The sequence below is a fragment of the Anser cygnoides genome, chromosome Z, assembly GCF_040182565.1.
Source record: "Anser cygnoides isolate HZ-2024a breed goose chromosome Z, Taihu_goose_T2T_genome, whole genome shotgun sequence".
Classification (NCBI taxonomy): domain Eukaryota; kingdom Metazoa; phylum Chordata; class Aves; order Anseriformes; family Anatidae; genus Anser; species Anser cygnoides.
Window position 1 is genome coordinate 35083893 of NC_089912.1, and position 18135 is coordinate 35102027.

The following is an 18135-nucleotide window of genomic DNA, read 5'->3' on the forward strand; positions in this document are numbered from 1 at the left end:
TTGATTTTTTTCTACTTGAGACTTTAAAGACTGGGGATTGAATAGATAAATCCTGTGTAACTTTACAGAAATGTAGGCACGAACATCAAAGAACAGCAGATGAATTTTGATACAGGTTTTATTCCAGTTTTTAATGTGACTGTGACCAATTTTTAGTCTTGAATGTAAATGATTGGTTAAACCTGACATGTTCCCCCCCCCTTTTTTTTTTCCTTTGGTGTGGATAGCCCGGGAAGTATTACCTGAAATTATATTGTATTTTTCCTTGGATCTTTCTTCATTGTTTTTTTTTGCAAACGTTTTGCTCTTTTCATTTTCTTAGAGTGATTTTGTATGGAATTATTGCCTAGAAGTATGTGCCACGTTCTACTGAAGAAGGAGAAAGTCAAATTCAGATATTCAGATATAGTGCCATGAAAACTGGCAATGTTCTTTTGGCACAGCTGAACACACTGAGAAGGATATTCAGCTTGTAACATTACATTCAGCTCTTGATAACCTTCTTTGTGGGTTCAAAAATGCTCCACAGCCAAAATATAATTTTATTTTTTTGTTCTATATCATACACAAAGAACTCTTTTTAACATAGTATATAATGTAGTGCAGAAGAAAAGATTGTTAATTAGAAGAAAGTAGTATAGTTTGCATTGTTTATGCAATAAACTTCACTCTGAACATGTATTTTAATATAACGTTTTGCTCCTCTCTTTTAGAAATTATGGCTTTACATGGCATCCTTTTTTGGCAAATATGGAGATGTCAGGGTCTCAGACAGAAAGGAAACTGAACTATTTTCCCATTTAGGACCCCTGGGTCCCAGAGTAGGAACTCAGCTGTAAGGGAAGTTAGAAGGACAGTACAATAGAGCTTTCATTATTACCACTGATAACATAGGCTACTGTTTTCTGAATCATAGTTTCCAGACCCCTTAGTCTGTGATTTGTCAAGAGAATTTAATTAATTCTTTATCTTCTCCTCTTGGATGAAAAAATGAAAATGTACAACATTAAACTTTTCCAAAAGCCAGAAGAGTTTTATATTAAGTAAGCTGATTACAGACTTAGGAGAGATCTGAGGTTTCTTTCTGAGGCAGGACTGCCCAGAACTTGTTCTCCTCTAACTCTCAGTTCTCGTCATCTCTCTTTTTTTTTTTCTTTTTTTTTTTTTTTTTTTCCCCTGGCCACAGGACGGCACATATGGCATGGATTGTGCTGAACGCTGTGACTGCAGCCATGCAGATGGTTGTCATCCTACCACGGGTTACTGTCGCTGTCTACCAGGATGGTCAGGTACAAAAGAGACTGTTGCAAAGTATGATGAAAGTTTCCAGTATGACAGTATTCGATCTTGCCTTTTTGTGGGTAGAGGAGGAATATGTGGGCTTGGAAGAAGAAGGGGCCAGTTCTGTGGCTGTTGTGTCCCTTCCTGTGATTCACAGGCATGGAAACTTTGTTGGGTGTGGGTTCCACAGAAAACTGGAAATAGAAGGCGAAATCTTACAGCTTGGGCACCTCCACAGTATGACTTCTCATGAAACTGGGGAACAACTGTAGATAATCAAGTTTGTGCTGGCAGTTTTGGTAGGGAAGCATCATATCCAGAAACTGAGGAAGCTTTGATCAGGCAGCCAAAAAGATTGTAAATCATGCAGAAGCTGTGTTGCCATATGGGTTTCTCAAACTTTTGAAAAAAAAAATCTGTGTGTGTATATATATATATATATATATATTATTGTGTAAACAGTTGCACGTTTTTTTTTAACTAGGTTTCTCCAATATTGTCATTGTGGCTTTAGGAAATATGTGTATTTAGTAATTTATCAGATTCGTGTTTTGCACTGTTGTCGCCCTGTTTGTGGAAAGCAGAATTTCTGAAAACATGATGAAACTATGCAGAAGCGTGAAACATCATGAAATAATTAGTCGCTTTAGGAGATTTAGTTCTCACATAGATCTCTACTGTAAGTGATAGAAAAGCTCTTCCATCATCAGTAATGACTAATTGACACTGTAAGTTTGTCTATTCAAGTGCTCAGGACTTTGTGTCCCACTGTGATACTGTACTGTTGCAAGCGTCTGATCTCAGGGAGGGACTCATACCATTTAAGGATGAGAAGTCAGGAAGAAAAACACACTGTTTTGTTTCTGCTGGTTTAAGAAAGGATTTTTTTTTATGCTTTCAGGTATAATAGAGATCTAGGCAAATTAGAGAGCTGGGCAATCACCAACAATATGAAGTTTTTAACAAGAGTGAGTGACAGATTCTGCACCTGGGAAGGGGCAACTCTGACTATACATACAGGTCGGGGACAAGAGGCTGGAGAGCAGCCCCACAGAAAGTGATTTGTTTGACAGCAAGTTGAATATAAGTCATCAGTGTGCCATGACAGCCAGCAAGGCCAACTGTGCTCTGGAGTGCCTCAGTCACAGCACTGATAGCCAGCTGAGGGAAGGGATTATCCCTTTCTGCTCTGGGATGGTGTGTTCTTAGCTTGACTGCCGTGTGCAGTTTGGGGCAGTCTAAAAAGGACATAGAACTATTAGAGAGTGTCCAAAGGAGGGCTGCAAAGATGGTGAAGGGTGTAGAGGGCAAGAGGTAGGAGGAGCAACTGAGGTCCCTTGGTTTGTTCAGCCCCGAGCAGAGCAGGCCGAGGGGAGGCCTCATGGCGGCCTGCAGCTCCCTCACGAGGGGAGCAGAGGGTCAGGCGCTGAGCTCTGCTCTCTGGGGACAGCGACAGGACCTGAGGGAACGGCATGGAGCTGGGACAGGGGAGGGTCAGGCTGGGTGCTAGGGAAAGGTTCTGCACCCAAAGGTGGCTGGGCACCGGGACAGGCTCCCCAGGGCAGTGGTCACGGCACCGAGCCTGACGGAGTTCAAGAAGTGCTTGGACAACGCTCTTAGACATCTGGCCTGATTTTGGGGTGGTCCTGTGTGGAGCCAGGAGTTGGACTCGATGATCCTTGTGAGTACTTCCAACTCAGGATATTCCATGATTCTGTGAATATAATATGGTATTGTTCTTTCTCTGATACTTCCAGACATACTAAATGGAGATGAGCAAATAACCTGCAACAAGTTATCTAATGTACAAGTTTAGCAAATTACTCTGCTCAAAAAAGTTTGCTTTGCGCTTGTAATGTCCTGAGAAACAATTGACCTCCTCCTCCCCTCCCCCCCTACTTTGAGTTTCACATGTTTATTTTTTTAGCTCTGTAGATGGATCACAAACATTGTGTTCAAGGTACTTAGTGCTGTGTCTGCAGTTCAGGTTGATTAGTACTTACCCATTCCTTATTTGTGCAATTTGCTTGTAAGATTCTGCCAAGTCCTTTGGAGAGGCTTTTCTCCTTGTACCTCTCTCTTGTTGCGCCTTTCAGTGTGAAAGAGAGAGGCTTCCATAACCAGCACTCAGCTAACTGTTGTAGGATTTGATTGAATTTATTCTTTTCCCACAAGCTACACTGTGACTTGCAGTCAGGAACTCAAATACCTCTGGGAAATGAATACTACAATAATGCAAAAACAATAGAAGTGATTTGAGGGAATTGTAAACAAAACAAACGAACAAAAAAGATAAAAACATACAAACTATTATTCCATTGATTAATATTTCTAGAGATGCTGCTTTGTCTTTTAGGTGATCGTGTTATGACTTCAACAGCCTTTGATGCTCTCATTGTCAGGTAGTCTGAGTAGCATGTGTGTGTTTGGACATACTTCCTCAAATTTTTTGGAACTGTTTAAAATATGATTTTTTTTAAAGTTCATAGATGTATTAAAGAATACCCACATTAAAAAGTATGTGATCGGTTGCTGATCTTGAGCAACCTTGATGTAGACAGATAGGGATGTTCACAAGCTTTAGAGCTGCTGTCTGAAATAAGTCTTACAAGTTTTCTAATACTGAGAGAAATCATCAGAGACCAAAAGTATGTAAATGAATAAAGCCAGATTAAAACAAGTAGTTTTGAAAGGCCATAATAAAAATCTGGCAACTTTTATAACAGATTCAAAAAATTTCCAACCAGTGCAGGATAGCTAATGAAGTATGTGACAAGAACTTCAGGCATAGCAGAAATCTTGACTGTGCTTGAACTCAGGTATTGAAGAGGATAAAATATTTTTGCCTTTAGTAAAAGCTTGTTTCAATTTCATGTTTAGAAAGGAAAAAGATTTCACTAGGAAAAGACTTCTTACGTGATTATAGATATAATTGAGTATCTGTCCCTGGATGATGTCATCTCAACAGCGTGTGTATCAGACTAGTTCCAACATGTTGGTGATGTCTAGACACACGGCATGACATAAATGGGATAGTTTGCTTTATACTGAGTGCCTGGAAAAATCCTACTCCCACACTTCACATGTCAGAGCAGTACCCCATGAGGAATCTGTTCTTTGTGTAGACACTTATATTTAGAATAATTAAAAAAAAAAGAATATCTTAGAAACAGGTTCTCAAATAGCTGTACTGGAACGTTACATTGCAAGGATAGCATTAGTCCACAGGATTAAGAAAAGTTGTTGAATACATGTGTGGATGCATAATATGTGGAGAAACAGATGGAGAATTTATTTTTTTACACACACACACACAGACAGACAGACACAGACACACAGACATGAAACTACTGAACTGCAACAAATTATATTAGAATAGGTTAGATTTTTTTCTATTAGATTTGTTAAAGTAATATCAGACTTAGTAATTTCTATTTATTGGTATTACTTACTCCCACCCACCCTCCTCATCCCCCCAAAGGGAGGGAGAAAATGACTTTGGATCAGTCTAATGCTTATCTAACCCAAATGAAGGTTTTTCTTTTTCCTTTTATTTTTTTTTCTTTTTTAACAAGAATAAATTACTGAATCCAAGGCAATCCAAATGTTTTGATATCAACAAAATCATATAAAGCTTCTGAGAAGCTACTTTAAATGCAACATTTTTCTCAGCCTTCTGAACAGGGCAGTTTTCTACTGCTCTGTTCTCCAGGGAATTTCATCAGAGGGAAGAGTTTATATAACTTTGCAGAAATAAATCAGGGTTGGAAGATTTTTCCCTTGCTGGATGGCACAGTTGTGCCACAGTGCTGGGGAAGAGGAAATGCACTGCCCTGGTGGCGGTCACCGACCCAGTAGGGTGCATGCTCCCTCTGATAGTAAGGGAGCTCCCTGCTTCTGAAGCAGGCACAAGTGCTGTTGTCATGTACCAAAGAGCAGCCTAGCTGACATGCTACCCTGTACTTTGGTCTCAAGACAGAGCTGCAGCTGAGCATTATGTCAGCACTGAGGTCCTCTGTGGCTTAGTTTCTTAAAGAAGCTTTTCTTTATTTTTGAAAATGCCTGATGTATTATCTGGAAATTGTGGTTATGAATGAAATGGTAAGTTCAGTTTCTGACTACTGCAGTGTCATGAGCTGTTATAAAACTTTAGAAATAATTAAAATTATTTTTATCGACCTTCTGATTTTAATTTAGTTTCTTTTACCTACTCAGATTTTTCATCCTAAACAAGTCACTTCGTTTATAGGACTCCTGTTAGAGATCCTACCCTCTGCGATATACTGAGTGCTCACTATAGAGCAGGTTAATTCTGCTGAGAAAAACAAGAGTTAAGGGTGATGTTTTTTTCCTGGCAATCTCACCATTCCATCACGTTCCAAGAGCCACATGACATGATGGTACAAATGAGAAACATCCGCCCACACTGAAGATGATGTCTGCCCCAAACACTCTTGTCCCTTGACATTTTCACTATAACTTATAAATAGCTTCTCTTCATTTAGAGGGAGTGCAATAGTCAGACAATGAAAAAGAGTAAGAAGCATTAATATACAGAGCCATGAAGTAGAGGAAAGACACAGAAAATGTAACCCCCAGTAGATAATTAAGGCTCCTGGTAGTTTATACCAAAACCTTAAGTTAACTTCTGTGAAAGAAACACCTCTACCACTTTTCTCAATAACCACAATCCATCAAGCACCACAGTATCTGTTAATTTCATCCCATCATCTTATCTGTCCTGCAAGCAGCTGTCAAAACACAGATATTTCAAATTGCCTGAAATATTAGAGAATTCATATTCTTGCAAACTGAGATTTTTCACAGAAGCATTGTAAAAGAGGTAAAGGTTTTATTCCAGACTGTTTGTGTATTACACTGCAACATGGGTGTCAGTGGTAACACATTAATTCCTGCTGTGTTTTCTTGGATGCAGTTCTGTTGGACATTTCTGTTTGTGAAGAAATGTCGTGTCATACTAACAACCACACTTGTTATTTTTAAAATCAATTTAAAGGTTGTGTGGTGCCAGGGATTGTGAAACACCAGTAGTCTGCTATCTGAACCAAAACAATAGCATTAGTTTATGGAAAAGACAGATGCAGAAATATCAGCCTACATTTTACCAGCATGCATAGTGTTTATCCGTATGCTATGGCAGATAGGATATTGGTGACTTTCTGCTGTCTCGGACACCTGCTGATGCTAGTCAGATTGTCCATCGCCAGATGTGTTGTTGCTGTGAGGAAGTGCTGTGTCTTTCCATGTGCTCCCAACATTATTTCAAGAGGCACATTTGTTACTGGATTATAACAGAGAGGATTGTCATCTGACACCCACCCCACTTATGCAAATAACCAGGTCCCCAGGGAAGCACCAACTAGACCTTTCCTATGCTCCTTAGCTTTTAGTGTATACACAATTATTTTTTTCCCACTACATAGAAGAAAAAGACACAAAAGTGTACTGTCATAGGCCTTTCTCACGTTCAGACTGAGAAATGAGATGCTGCTGAGAATGTGCATAGTGTTTGTGTCTTCATGCACCCAAGCTGGCAGCCTCTTCCAAGACATAGTTTTTCCTCCATATCAGCTGATTTTACTTCTGCTTCTGAAGCATGAGTTCATATAGCTGCGAACATCCAGTGCACCACAAAGTGAAGCTGTGTCATGATAAATTGTGTGCTTTCCAGTGCTATTCAGTAAAGGCATATACTCTACCTCTGGACTTTATTGTGTCTGCATCTCTGTTGCCTATACTTCGCAATAGGTCTTTAGGTGAAAGAAATAGTACTATTTTAAAAGAAAAACGTTACATCAGTAAATTAAGTACACTTATTTGCTACCTGTCAAGAAGACAAGAAAAGGAGAAGTGTTTTTTTTTTTTTTCTGTTACTTTCCTGTGGTAGACGGTAAGAAAAGTATCACTGGGTCAGACAACAGTATGCAGCAACAATACAGCCTTCAGAAAGACACCAAGCTTATCTCACAAGTGATTCTTCCACTAAAAATTACAGATACTGATGTTTGCTTTCAAGCTGATACAGCACTGATTTTGTAAAGAAGCATTTGTATCTGGCTTTCTATCAAAACTCCTAGGCAAAAACTATTCTACTGCCGCCAGTGAAGAAGCATCAGTAAGAACATCTAGAGAAAAATCTTTGATCCCCTCCCTAGCTCCTTAAAGAGACAATTCTATTTAGTCTTCTGGCTATCTTCAGCTATGGAGCAAGGCCTTCTCTTCCCCTAAGGACAATGAGGGTACTTCTACAGCGTCTCTGAAATGTTCCACCACTTTCCTGTGTTGTGACTTCCTTTTGGCTCTCATCCATTTGACAGAGAAGTAGGGAAGGAATTCTGTCAGTTTTCCCCCATCAGTAGTCTCAGACTCCTTTAACAGCAGTAATCTAATGCTTAACAATTTTTCTCAAATAATTAAATATAATTAAATAAAAATAACTTTACTTTTTATTGTTTGGATAACTTTTATCAGACTAGTGGAAACAAAATAAACTGGGAAGTAGTGCTTAGTCCAATAATAACTTTAACTTGGAAGATCATAAGAAATAATTGGTATATTTTTCCACTTCAAGTGCTAAAACCCATTAACTCTATGTTGAACTGACTTGGACAGATCATTGAGTCTCAACATATTAAAAATATAGTATAGGGAGTATTTAAACACTCTGCTAGCATGGGCAGAAACATTCCTATCCTTAAATAATTATTTTCTTCATTCATGCAATCACAAATGCTGGGGGAATGCTGATTTAGATGTGGGGCCCCTGGCATAAAGCACTGGGCATAAAATGCATGAGCATTTCTTCAGAGCAGCTTAGCTGAAGTTTATCATGACCATTCAGCTATTGCCTAGCAACTTGTGAAGGCCATCAAAGAGCTCTTTGTCCATTGCTCTGGCAAAAACATTTCCTCACAGATATCCTTATCACTATCAAAATCAACATGAAAACTTATCAAAACCAATTTTGTTGCATAAGAAGTTAATATTCACTTAAAACTGTATCAGTCATAAGCTTGCTGATACCATTGTGAAAGATGAGTCTAGTCTTGCTTCCAACTTCTAGTAAAATGTCATTTTCTCCTCTCTAATGTCTAGATTTTCTCTAAAAGCATAGCTTTTTTTATGGAAATACAAAGCATCAGACTCAGGAAAATTCTTCTTTTCTTTTTCTGAACTCTTTTAGTATTTCCGACCTATTCTTTCTCAAAAATGCATATAATTGATTTTGGGAAAATTTTAAACTCAGTTTCCCATTTCTAAATGCCTTATGGGCTCACCTAAATTTCAGTGAGTGAGTGAGACTTAAAACAATTTTATAAACAGAGATGCAGTAAATCCCTGAATCAATTTGTGTTTCTGCCCTGCTACATTCATTCTGAACACAGGAGTGTAATTGATTTTGTTTGTTGATCAGTAGGAATTTAATAAAATTCCTTTTATAGTGAAACAGATGCCATATGCAGCACTCTTTCAGTACATTATGTTGTCACAACTGTTATTCAGCGATACCTAGGATGCACTGTTGCTTTTCAAAGTAGAGGGATGTCATTCCGACTACCTCCTCATAGGTGGTGAAAGTGGGGAACAAAAGCTAAATTTCATTTTCCCTGATGCATAATTTTCCCTGATGTGTGCTGGAGGAACTTGCTCCTTTTTCACTTTTAATGGTGCTCTTTGGCTCTTTTAAGTGTAGTGGATATGTATAGCATGGGGTCCCTTGTCTCTTCTGTCCCAGTATGCCCAGTATCACCCTTTGACACTGCACTGTCATAAAGCATCCTCTGTGCACCGATCAAGACGATATAATTGAGCCTGGTGTTATTGTATGTCACTGGTCTACATAATCTCAGATAATGCTCTATGGTAACTCTTGGCAACCACTGACTTGTTAACAGTGACCATTGTATATTGAACACCACTGAAACCCATTAAGACTCTGTGAAAAATGTCTTTTCTCTGGCAGGGTTCACTGAGTGAAGCTCTGTATGATATGACAGATAACACTCAAGTGAACAGAGTGTCAGGCTCAGCACTGAAAGCCCCTGCATGTGCCAACTTGTGCTTTCACAGACATAAACCCAAGTTTTCAGATTTGGGAACCTCAAGCAGAGAAGTCTGAAGTGTCTGAATTAAGTGGTCTTGTTTCTAAAATATGCAGTGATCTCATCCTGCTCATGTGCATCATCATCTCTCTGAATCAAACCGCTCTCTTCTATCTGTTCGTGCAGAAGTACAGACTTTATGAAAAAGTTGTCCCAGACTGCTGAGAAGCCAGTTTATGCTCTCTGCCTCTCAAATGTGGATGCAGCTAGGAGAATGGCATTGCCCGTGCAGGCAAAAAAAAAAAAAAAAAAAAAAGGAATGGTAGAAGAAACCTTTTGTTTTTTGTTTGTTTGGTTGTTTTTTTGGCAATAAATTCTTTTCCGGTCAGTGTTAACTAAATGATCTTGTACAAATTAGGCTTTAAAGTGGCCCATATACTGTCTGCAGATGGTTAGTACCTGGCTTCTAAAAATCAAGTGTTTTCTCTACCGCCAGCATTAGTTGGTGCAGTCTATTGAACCACATATTTAATTATTCAATCTGTTGATTTTCTTGCAAAGAAACAAACAATTTGAGTGTCTGGAGTTTCACCTTTCCTCTAATTAGAGACTTGGTCTTCAGATATAGGCAGCTTTACACAGCACATGCTGTGGGGGTTGGGGAATTACCTCTGTGCCTGGCCTATGAATAAACACTGTAATTATTTTTCAGTGTTGCTACAAACACTGGGGTTTGCTCTTCAAAGTTAAAGATTTTTTCTTGTCACATGTGAAACTGTTTTGCTTTTTTAGGATCCTGGCAGCCACTGGACCTGTGGCATATTTTGCTGGAAATACTTACAAAGCAAGACATACTTGTGGTTGGATTCAGTCCACTTTTCCCTTAGCGAAGGGCTTCATTCAGTAGAGGCGCTACAATAATACTTAATTGTTAATGCAAAGTACTGTAGACACAATGCGGTCTGAGTTCCACAGTGAAGCCTGCTGGCATTTAACATGCAGCGTACTTTGTAAAAGCAGATAGTGTGAAAAAAAAACAGGAATTTTATATTTCATGTTTCTGTGCTGCAACGGAAAAAAGGCGATTAGGTGATGATAGTTAGTGGTTTGTGTTATGGCTTATGTATGGGGGTTCAGATTGTGGTGATCTTCTAATCAATTTTATGCCAAAAATGGTTAGACAAAACACTGACTGACCAGCATCCTTAACACTGTTGCAGCTAAGCATTTTGGAATGCTCACATGGTGTGTTTTGAAACTCTTTGTGTGCACTACATTTTTCCATTTGGTATGAGGCTTAGCAGTAATCAGCTCACTACTAATTAGAAATCATTCTGTGTCCTGCACCCCATTATTAGACAAAATTATCTCAGAGTTGAAGAATTTTTACATTCAGGAGGAAAAGTTTCTGCAATAGCTTTTCATCAAGTATTTCCCTAACAGAAAATTTGAAAATAAGCATTTGCTGTTTTAAAGCAGTCATTATGGAGGTAGCAAAAAACATTGTTTTGCTACATTTGAATTACTTTCTACTTTCATTTCTCTTTATTGATCCCGGTGGTGAAAGTGAGAGGAATAAAAGACTTTTTTTTTTTTTTTTTTTAGTATATATGTATAACAGTCCTGGAAAATGATGGAGCTCTTTATAATACCGAGAAATTGGCATTCATCTTTCTAGTAGATCTTAAAGTGCTTGTGGGAAGGAAGCCTAGAGTTAGCATCCCATGGTGCTCTTATGTTCCATGTGAATTGGCTACGGAAGTGCTTTCCTGTTACGGAGCTCAGGATCAGCCCTTAAGTACATCTCATCAAACTGGAATATAAAAGAAACTCACTTTTTGGGGGTCTGGGGAAGGCAGGAGCAGAGATACAGGTTTACCTTCTCATTCTATTCTCCTGATTTTGGTGAAGTTTTCATAAACAGTTTTTGTTAGTAGTGTTTTAAAAAATGAGTCCTCTGAGAACCAAAGGTTTAAAACAGCTATGCATAAGAGTGCTTTCTATTTATGGGCTGACCTTTTTTCTTTTTCCTTTGTGGTTGCAGGCATACACTGTGACAGTGTGTGTGCTGAGGGACAGTGGGGTCCAAATTGCTCGCTGTCCTGTTATTGCAAAAACGGGGCATCTTGTTCTCCAGATGATGGAATCTGTGAGTGTGCACCAGGATACCGAGGCACCACGTGTCAAAGAAGTAAGGACAAAATAATTGCTTTAAAACTTCTGCTTCTTCCTCCTGTAACTGGAATACATAAGATACATGTACGTTGTTAGTTGTCTTGTCAAGTACTATGAAACAGTCCTCGATCAGACATTTTGATTGTCAAAATGTATGAATGCACAGAAAGGTGTTATCTGAACTCAGTAAATGTTTCCAACTAGCAGTGCTCTTCTCTTTGTCGTTTAACTTTACTTTTATTCACATTCTGTGCAGTGACATTGTTATGCACATGACTTTTTGAGAAACAAGTAGAGTAGGGGACTCTGTTCTAAGGCCAACATTTCCAAATATGATTGACAAACGTAAATTTCGCAATACACATTTTGGCAGGTAAATAAAACGTCCATGAGTTTCAGAGGCTAAAATCCTTAGCTTCCCACTGAATCTGGTAGGAATCATTAGTTTAACTATTGCTTTTTTTTAACATTTATTTTGAAGCATCAGAGAATGGCTAATAGGATCAGGCCTCAAAGTAGGTAAAGGATAACATAGGTATGTATGCTTGCATTTAAAAAATTTGTCCTTGTAAATTTTAAGTGTTGCAAGAGGAGAGATACAGATGAACTGAGGCAATTCATACCAGAAACAAGGAGGGAAAAATAAGATGATGTGCAGATATCTACCCAACCAAGAAAATATATCACCATTTTCCATCAGCCTAGCTTTCTTCAGTCTACATTGTTGAAGCTCGGAGGGAAAGATGCTCAGGGCAGAGAAATGTGAGTCCTCTGCAAATGGAGGGTAGCACTGTTTTTCACAGGTCTCCCAGAAACAGGGTCAAGAAGCAGGGGGAGTAAGGCCCAGTGGCTATGCTACTCGGTCCTCTAGAAGTGGCAGAAAAGGAAGAAGGAGACATGAAATGATTACCAAAAGGTAGACTGAGAAACAGAGGAAGATGAACAGTCCAGGAATGGGCAAGATTTCAAGCTGAAGAATGTGATTGCCTCTGGTACTACTAAATCCCACATCAGTGGAGCATTAGTATTCCTTAAGCATTTCTAAATAAGTGCAGTAATTATCCTCGCTATCTAATCTCTAAAGACTTGCAGTTAATCAGATAATCCAAAGGTAGAGTAAATGTAACACTACACGTACAAATGTTCCTTGTGTTTTGGAACTATGCCTAAAATCAGGACAAGTGACTTCCATGCCAGTGCATCTCAGAGCCCCTCTCCGGTGCATGGTCTGGAGGCCGGACAACAAAGGTCATAGGAATAATTTGGATCCCAATCAGAAAGTGCCTTTTCAGTAAACAGGAAGACTTTTTGGCACTGTTTCATTTGGAAAAGTTAGTCTCTTAGAGAGATGTGGCCACCTAACTTGTATTAAGTGTATAACCAAAAGACTGAATCTTGAATGAAATTGAAATATCGAAAGATTCCAAGAGAGTTTTTGTCAGTGCTGATTGCTGCTGTGCAACATGTATTTCTCTTGATGTATCTCATAATATTCTAATTTACAAGGAAGAAATGCTAAAAGGAATTAGAGCAACTAAGAAAGAGATTTTATGAAAAACTCCAGCTCCACCCCCGCACCCCCCCCAAAGAAACGAGTACCCTTGGCATAAGAATTAAGTGGAGCACTGTGGATTTTTCATCTCTTCTGTAAAAGTTAGGTGATGTGTAGTTGTCTGCACAAGGTAATGAGTTACGGTGAGTATCTAGATGAGAGGATGACTTGAAAACATCTGTACATTTTTCTCAGTGAAGAGATGGCAATTTGTTTGCCAGGTTAGGAAGCACAGAAGAAGTTAAGGTTTAAGGTGACTGTATTCATCTACAGATAAAGCTAAACCTGTTTTTTAAGGTACTTTTCTTCCAATATACTTTAAAGGACATTCACATTGTAGAGGGCATATAATGTACAGGCATGTATGCGTAATATGTGAAATATATATGGATATCAAACATATAAGTAAAATATGGCCTGAGAAGTTATATAATGTCAGATAAGTAGTTACTGACTAGAGTACAGTAAGCTCCATAGGAAGATGAGCAAATCTTACACAGTTTTAAAGCATTGATCTGTGTGAGTAACAATGACCATTGCAACCCTTGTGTATTTAGAAAGCAGAGCTAATTAGAAGTTAGAAACAATTGCACTGAAGAGCATTTCATAACTGTGTATAAAGTGCAGGAATCAATGGCAATTTGTTCTTTCTGATTCCAGTTTGTTCGCCTGGGTTTTATGGACACCGCTGCAGCCAGACATGTCCACAGTGTGTACACAGCAGTGGCCCCTGCCACCATATTACTGGATTATGTGACTGCTTACCTGGATTTACTGGAGCCCTCTGTAATGAAGGTACAAGCTATAGTAAAGACTCTGTGGGATGCAGAGACCAAGCACTGTTTTTCATTCCATCTACTGAAAGTATAAAACAAAAAGTGGTTTCTGTTGTGGTATGTGCAGTTTATAAATATCAAATCTTAAGCAGTCTAAAGTTCTTTGAACACTTGATCCTTAAGTATGAAAAATACCTTTCTTCAAAACAGCACTTTATTCTTCTATATATTATTTGTATAATCAGTATGTATAATGGGCTTACCAGAATTTGTAATGCATACTGCTATATTATACTAAGAAATACTTTTCTTGATCCAAATATAAATCTCTTATTCTTGAAATAAAGAAATTACAATTTTGTGCTGATTACTAAGGAATTCTAACGCTGGTAACTTGTTCTCAGTATGTCCCAGTGGCAGATTTGGCAAGAACTGCATTGGAATATGCACCTGCACCAATAATGGAACGTGTAATCCTATTGACAGATCCTGCCAGTGTTACCCTGGTTGGATTGGTAGTGACTGCTCTCAGCGTAAGTATCAGCTTTTTTTCTTATATTTTTGAAACAATCAAGGTTCAGCTATATAAATTCTCTCCTTGTTGGTAAAGAAATGCTGTATAAGTCAGAAATTAGGACTTCATGGTAATTAATGAAGAGATCCTAAAGTTTTCTGCATTTCATTTGCACTATCATAAACACAACAAATTTTCTAATAAGTGGGCTGGAGCATACAACTGGGTAATCCATTTTCAGTCTTCCTCTGCCTAAAGAGGAGTTTTAGAGAATATGCACCGGACTTGTCTCAGAAGTGCACTGCCAAAGTACAAGAGACAATGCTCGCAGGTTACATAAAGGGCGACTCCTATAGGATGCAAGAAAACAATTCCTTGCTATGAGAGTGGTCAAGCATGTCATCTGTCCAGAGAAGCTCCAAAGTCTCCATTCTGGAAGAAGTTGTGAAACTTTTATTGTTGGAGATCCTTGGAGTAGGATATTGGACCAGATGATTCCAAAGGTCTCTTCTAACCTGAAGCATTCTGTGATTCGTGAATCTTGCATTGTGTAGAAGCTACATGGCCTGTTATTTGCTTGTCTGTGCAGTTATGTAGTCTCCTCAACAGTAGTGTTGTAAGCATCCCATGATTTGTATCCTCAGGACAGTTTTATGAATATTCGTGGCCATTTTGTTTTGTTCAGTTTTGGTTTTTAACTACCATTGCATAGAGAGCTACAGGCCAGGCTCAGAACAAAGCCAAGATTTTCTCAAGTAGCAGGTCTGTACTGTGGTTGTGAGAACAAGCTCATTGTTCTTAAACTTGTTAACATCTTATTAGGAAATCTCTTTCACTATGACTTTTTGTAAGTACTTTTTTTTTATTATTTCTTCCTTTCATAAAGAAGTTTCACAGATGCACATTCTTAGTGTTGTTCTACCTCACTTGATTTGTGTACAGTCTGCTAATCATTGAAGACTTGGTTACTGACATAAAAAGAAGGGCTGGGCCCTGGTTTTCTTATATTTGATCAAGTTATTTTATTAAATAATTACTAAATAAGGCATTCTCCAGATGCCTTACTGGATCCATACAAATTACTATTGACAAGAAAGAACTAGATGAAGCAAAATTGTCAGAGGAAGCATAGCTAATTGTATAAGGTACCAAAATCCACACAATCTCCAATGCATGCATGTAAAAATTTCAATGTTAGCCACTAAACCATGTCCCTCAACACCAAGTCCAACCTTCGATGTAGCATCTAACAGTGGAAATTCAGGGAGTAATCTTAGTATTGTTCTTCAGGTGTAGGCTACAAGATATGTTTCAAACTTCTCTGTTCTCCTTCACATCTGGGGCTTAAAAGGCTTATCTCTTTAACTGTGCTCAAGTTGCCTTCAACTGTCTTTCTTCAGATGAACTTAAGGAAGCTTACATGGCTTTCTCCACAAGAAAGCTTGTGTTAGTGTCCTAGTTACTAAGAATTGAGTATGTATCACTGGTTTCATACATTCAGTTTTTTTCAGCACTTTTTATCTTTAGTAAAATGAATCCATAGCTTAAAAAAATCTGGCTATCGGCTCTAAATGGAGCAGCCCAAAATATTTGTTTAAAAGAAAAAACAACAAACCCCAAACCAAACAGCCCTCTCATGTGCTTGTAAGCAGCTCTCCATTTCATGAGTACCAAAGAACTTGTCATTTATGATTGATTACTTGCTCTGGGTTGTTTCAGCTTGCCCGCCTTCTCACTGGGGACCAAACTGCATCCACACATGCAACTGCCATAATGGAGCTTACTGCAGTGCCTACGACGGCGAGTGCAAATGTACCCCAGGATGGACTGGCCTTTACTGTACACAGCGTAAGTGACTGTTATTGTCCATTCATAGTCTCAACATGTCTACAAATCAGTGACAAAATTTTCCTTCGGGACTTTCACATTTTGTTAATTTCTTCCCCTGCTGCTAAACCTTTCTGATCAGAAGATGCAAGGCATAACCTCCATGGTTGCAGGGGAAGGCCCTGTAAAATCACTGGAGGCTTGCTGGCCATTGCATTTGGGCTCCTTTTTAGCCTTCCTTCAGAGGAAGACAACTTTTGGCCACAGGCAGACATCCCAGCGGAGAAGTCTGTCATGTGCACATGCAGAATGAATGACTGCCATTCAGGTGCTACTGCTCTACATGTGCAGTTATGGCTGCAGACCATAGTGTGGTTGATGTTAGCTATGTACCAGGCAAGGTGGTGGTACCATGTAAATCTTTCCCTCTCTGAAACCTCCCCAAGAAATATTGTAGCAGTGGAGACCCAACAACCAAGATAATAACATAACACAGTGCTGACAAAAGCCATGAGAATAGCATCTGGCTTAGCTGTGGCTGTGATCTACTGAGGCGTAGTCCCTGTTGGCATTGCAAAATGGTCAAACTGTACATCTCTCACCTGTAGCTGTTACATCCAGGGGTCAACTGCAACAGCAGCTGTAGCTCAGTAGCTGTAATTCACATTTCTACGTAGAAACGATTTTACTTGGAACTTAGAAACATAAATTCACTACGTTGTTATTCTATCATTTGTTTTGGATTTTAGGTAATTAGTACATTAATACTGATTTTTTCCTGAGACCTTTTCATCCAAGTGAAAATGCAAAAAGTGCAGCAACTGTGTAGGCATGTGGCACACATTATGTGCTTGGCAACAGTTCATACAAAGTTTGAGAGAGAAACATTAGATACTGACACGTTGTCTTCTTATCTTTATCATAAATTATCAATTAATGGCTTCAGTTTGGTTTATCTTCAATACAGGCATCCACACTTTCTGTAATCCAGGCACATCCATTATCTTCAAACTAAGGAAAAATAAGACTACTGACTGTTTTGCATTCCATGTTTAAATAACATTTTCATAAAATCAGAACTCTCTTTTTCAACTGAACAATGTCATAGTGGCAGGAAGTACATTATATTGCCATATGGATGCAGCTCTGGAAAACACTCACTGTTTTGGTTCAGCTGTCAGCTATCATGGTTATTTTGCTTCCTGCTGGTGAATAACGATCTCTTTGCGGTGATATATCTTCTTCATACTGAAATGGTATCTTTGTGAGGAGCTGAGACTCAATATGTTATTATTTTTATTATTTTATGATTCAACATCAGCTGTGTAGAAAATATGTCCAAAGGTTCATTCATCACTAATCAGAATCACTGCTCTGGCTCACAAAGTGCCCTCTTTCTCCTTAAAACTATTTCTTCTAGGAGCCCTTCTTGCTGGCTTCTTCTGCTCATCTGCTGTCCCCAAAATTTGCAATCTCATTTTTATGTACTTGTTGCCTAATGAATATTCTAAATCCCTTAAAATGAGGTAGGTCTTAATCTGTTGTGTTTATAGAATGCCACATTGAAATGGCTTTTCAATAACATACTTAATCAGAATATTTGAATTTTATTGCTAGAGCACCTGTTTCACTCCTTCCCCCCCCCCCCCCCCCCCCTCCTTGTTTTGCAGGATGTCCCCTAGGGTTTTATGGGAAGGACTGTGCATTGATATGCCAATGTCAGAATGGAGCTGACTGCGACCACATCAGTGGGCAGTGTACCTGCCGCACAGGATTCATGGGGAAGCACTGTGAGCAGAGTGAGTAGGAACTGGAGTTGTCCATGCTTGATAACAAACACCAAACCCTGAGCCAACCTCCTGTTATTTTGGCAAGTGTTGTGATGCAACCTCCTGGCTTCAATGAGAATCTTGACTGTGCAAGAGCTTTAGGAGTCAGACCCAGACT

General features: G+C 38.9%; 1 protein-coding gene across 3 annotated transcripts in view; it reads left to right on the forward strand.

Moving 5' to 3' along the window:
* The window catches only part of MEGF10 (multiple EGF like domains 10), a 101961-nt gene that overhangs the window by 72378 nt on the left and 11448 nt on the right, over nucleotides 1-18135 (forward strand). For all 3 annotated transcript variants that reach the window (XM_048050532.2, XM_066987978.1, XM_066987977.1), the window contains exons 14-19: nucleotides 1187-1289; nucleotides 11389-11535; nucleotides 13732-13866; nucleotides 14252-14380; nucleotides 16081-16209; nucleotides 17859-17987. In XM_048050532.2, the coding sequence (XP_047906489.2) occupies nucleotides 1187-1289; nucleotides 11389-11535; nucleotides 13732-13866; nucleotides 14252-14380; nucleotides 16081-16209; nucleotides 17859-17987 (772 nt within the window). The remainder of the gene's footprint in view (nucleotides 1-1186; nucleotides 1290-11388; nucleotides 11536-13731; nucleotides 13867-14251; nucleotides 14381-16080; nucleotides 16210-17858; nucleotides 17988-18135) is intronic.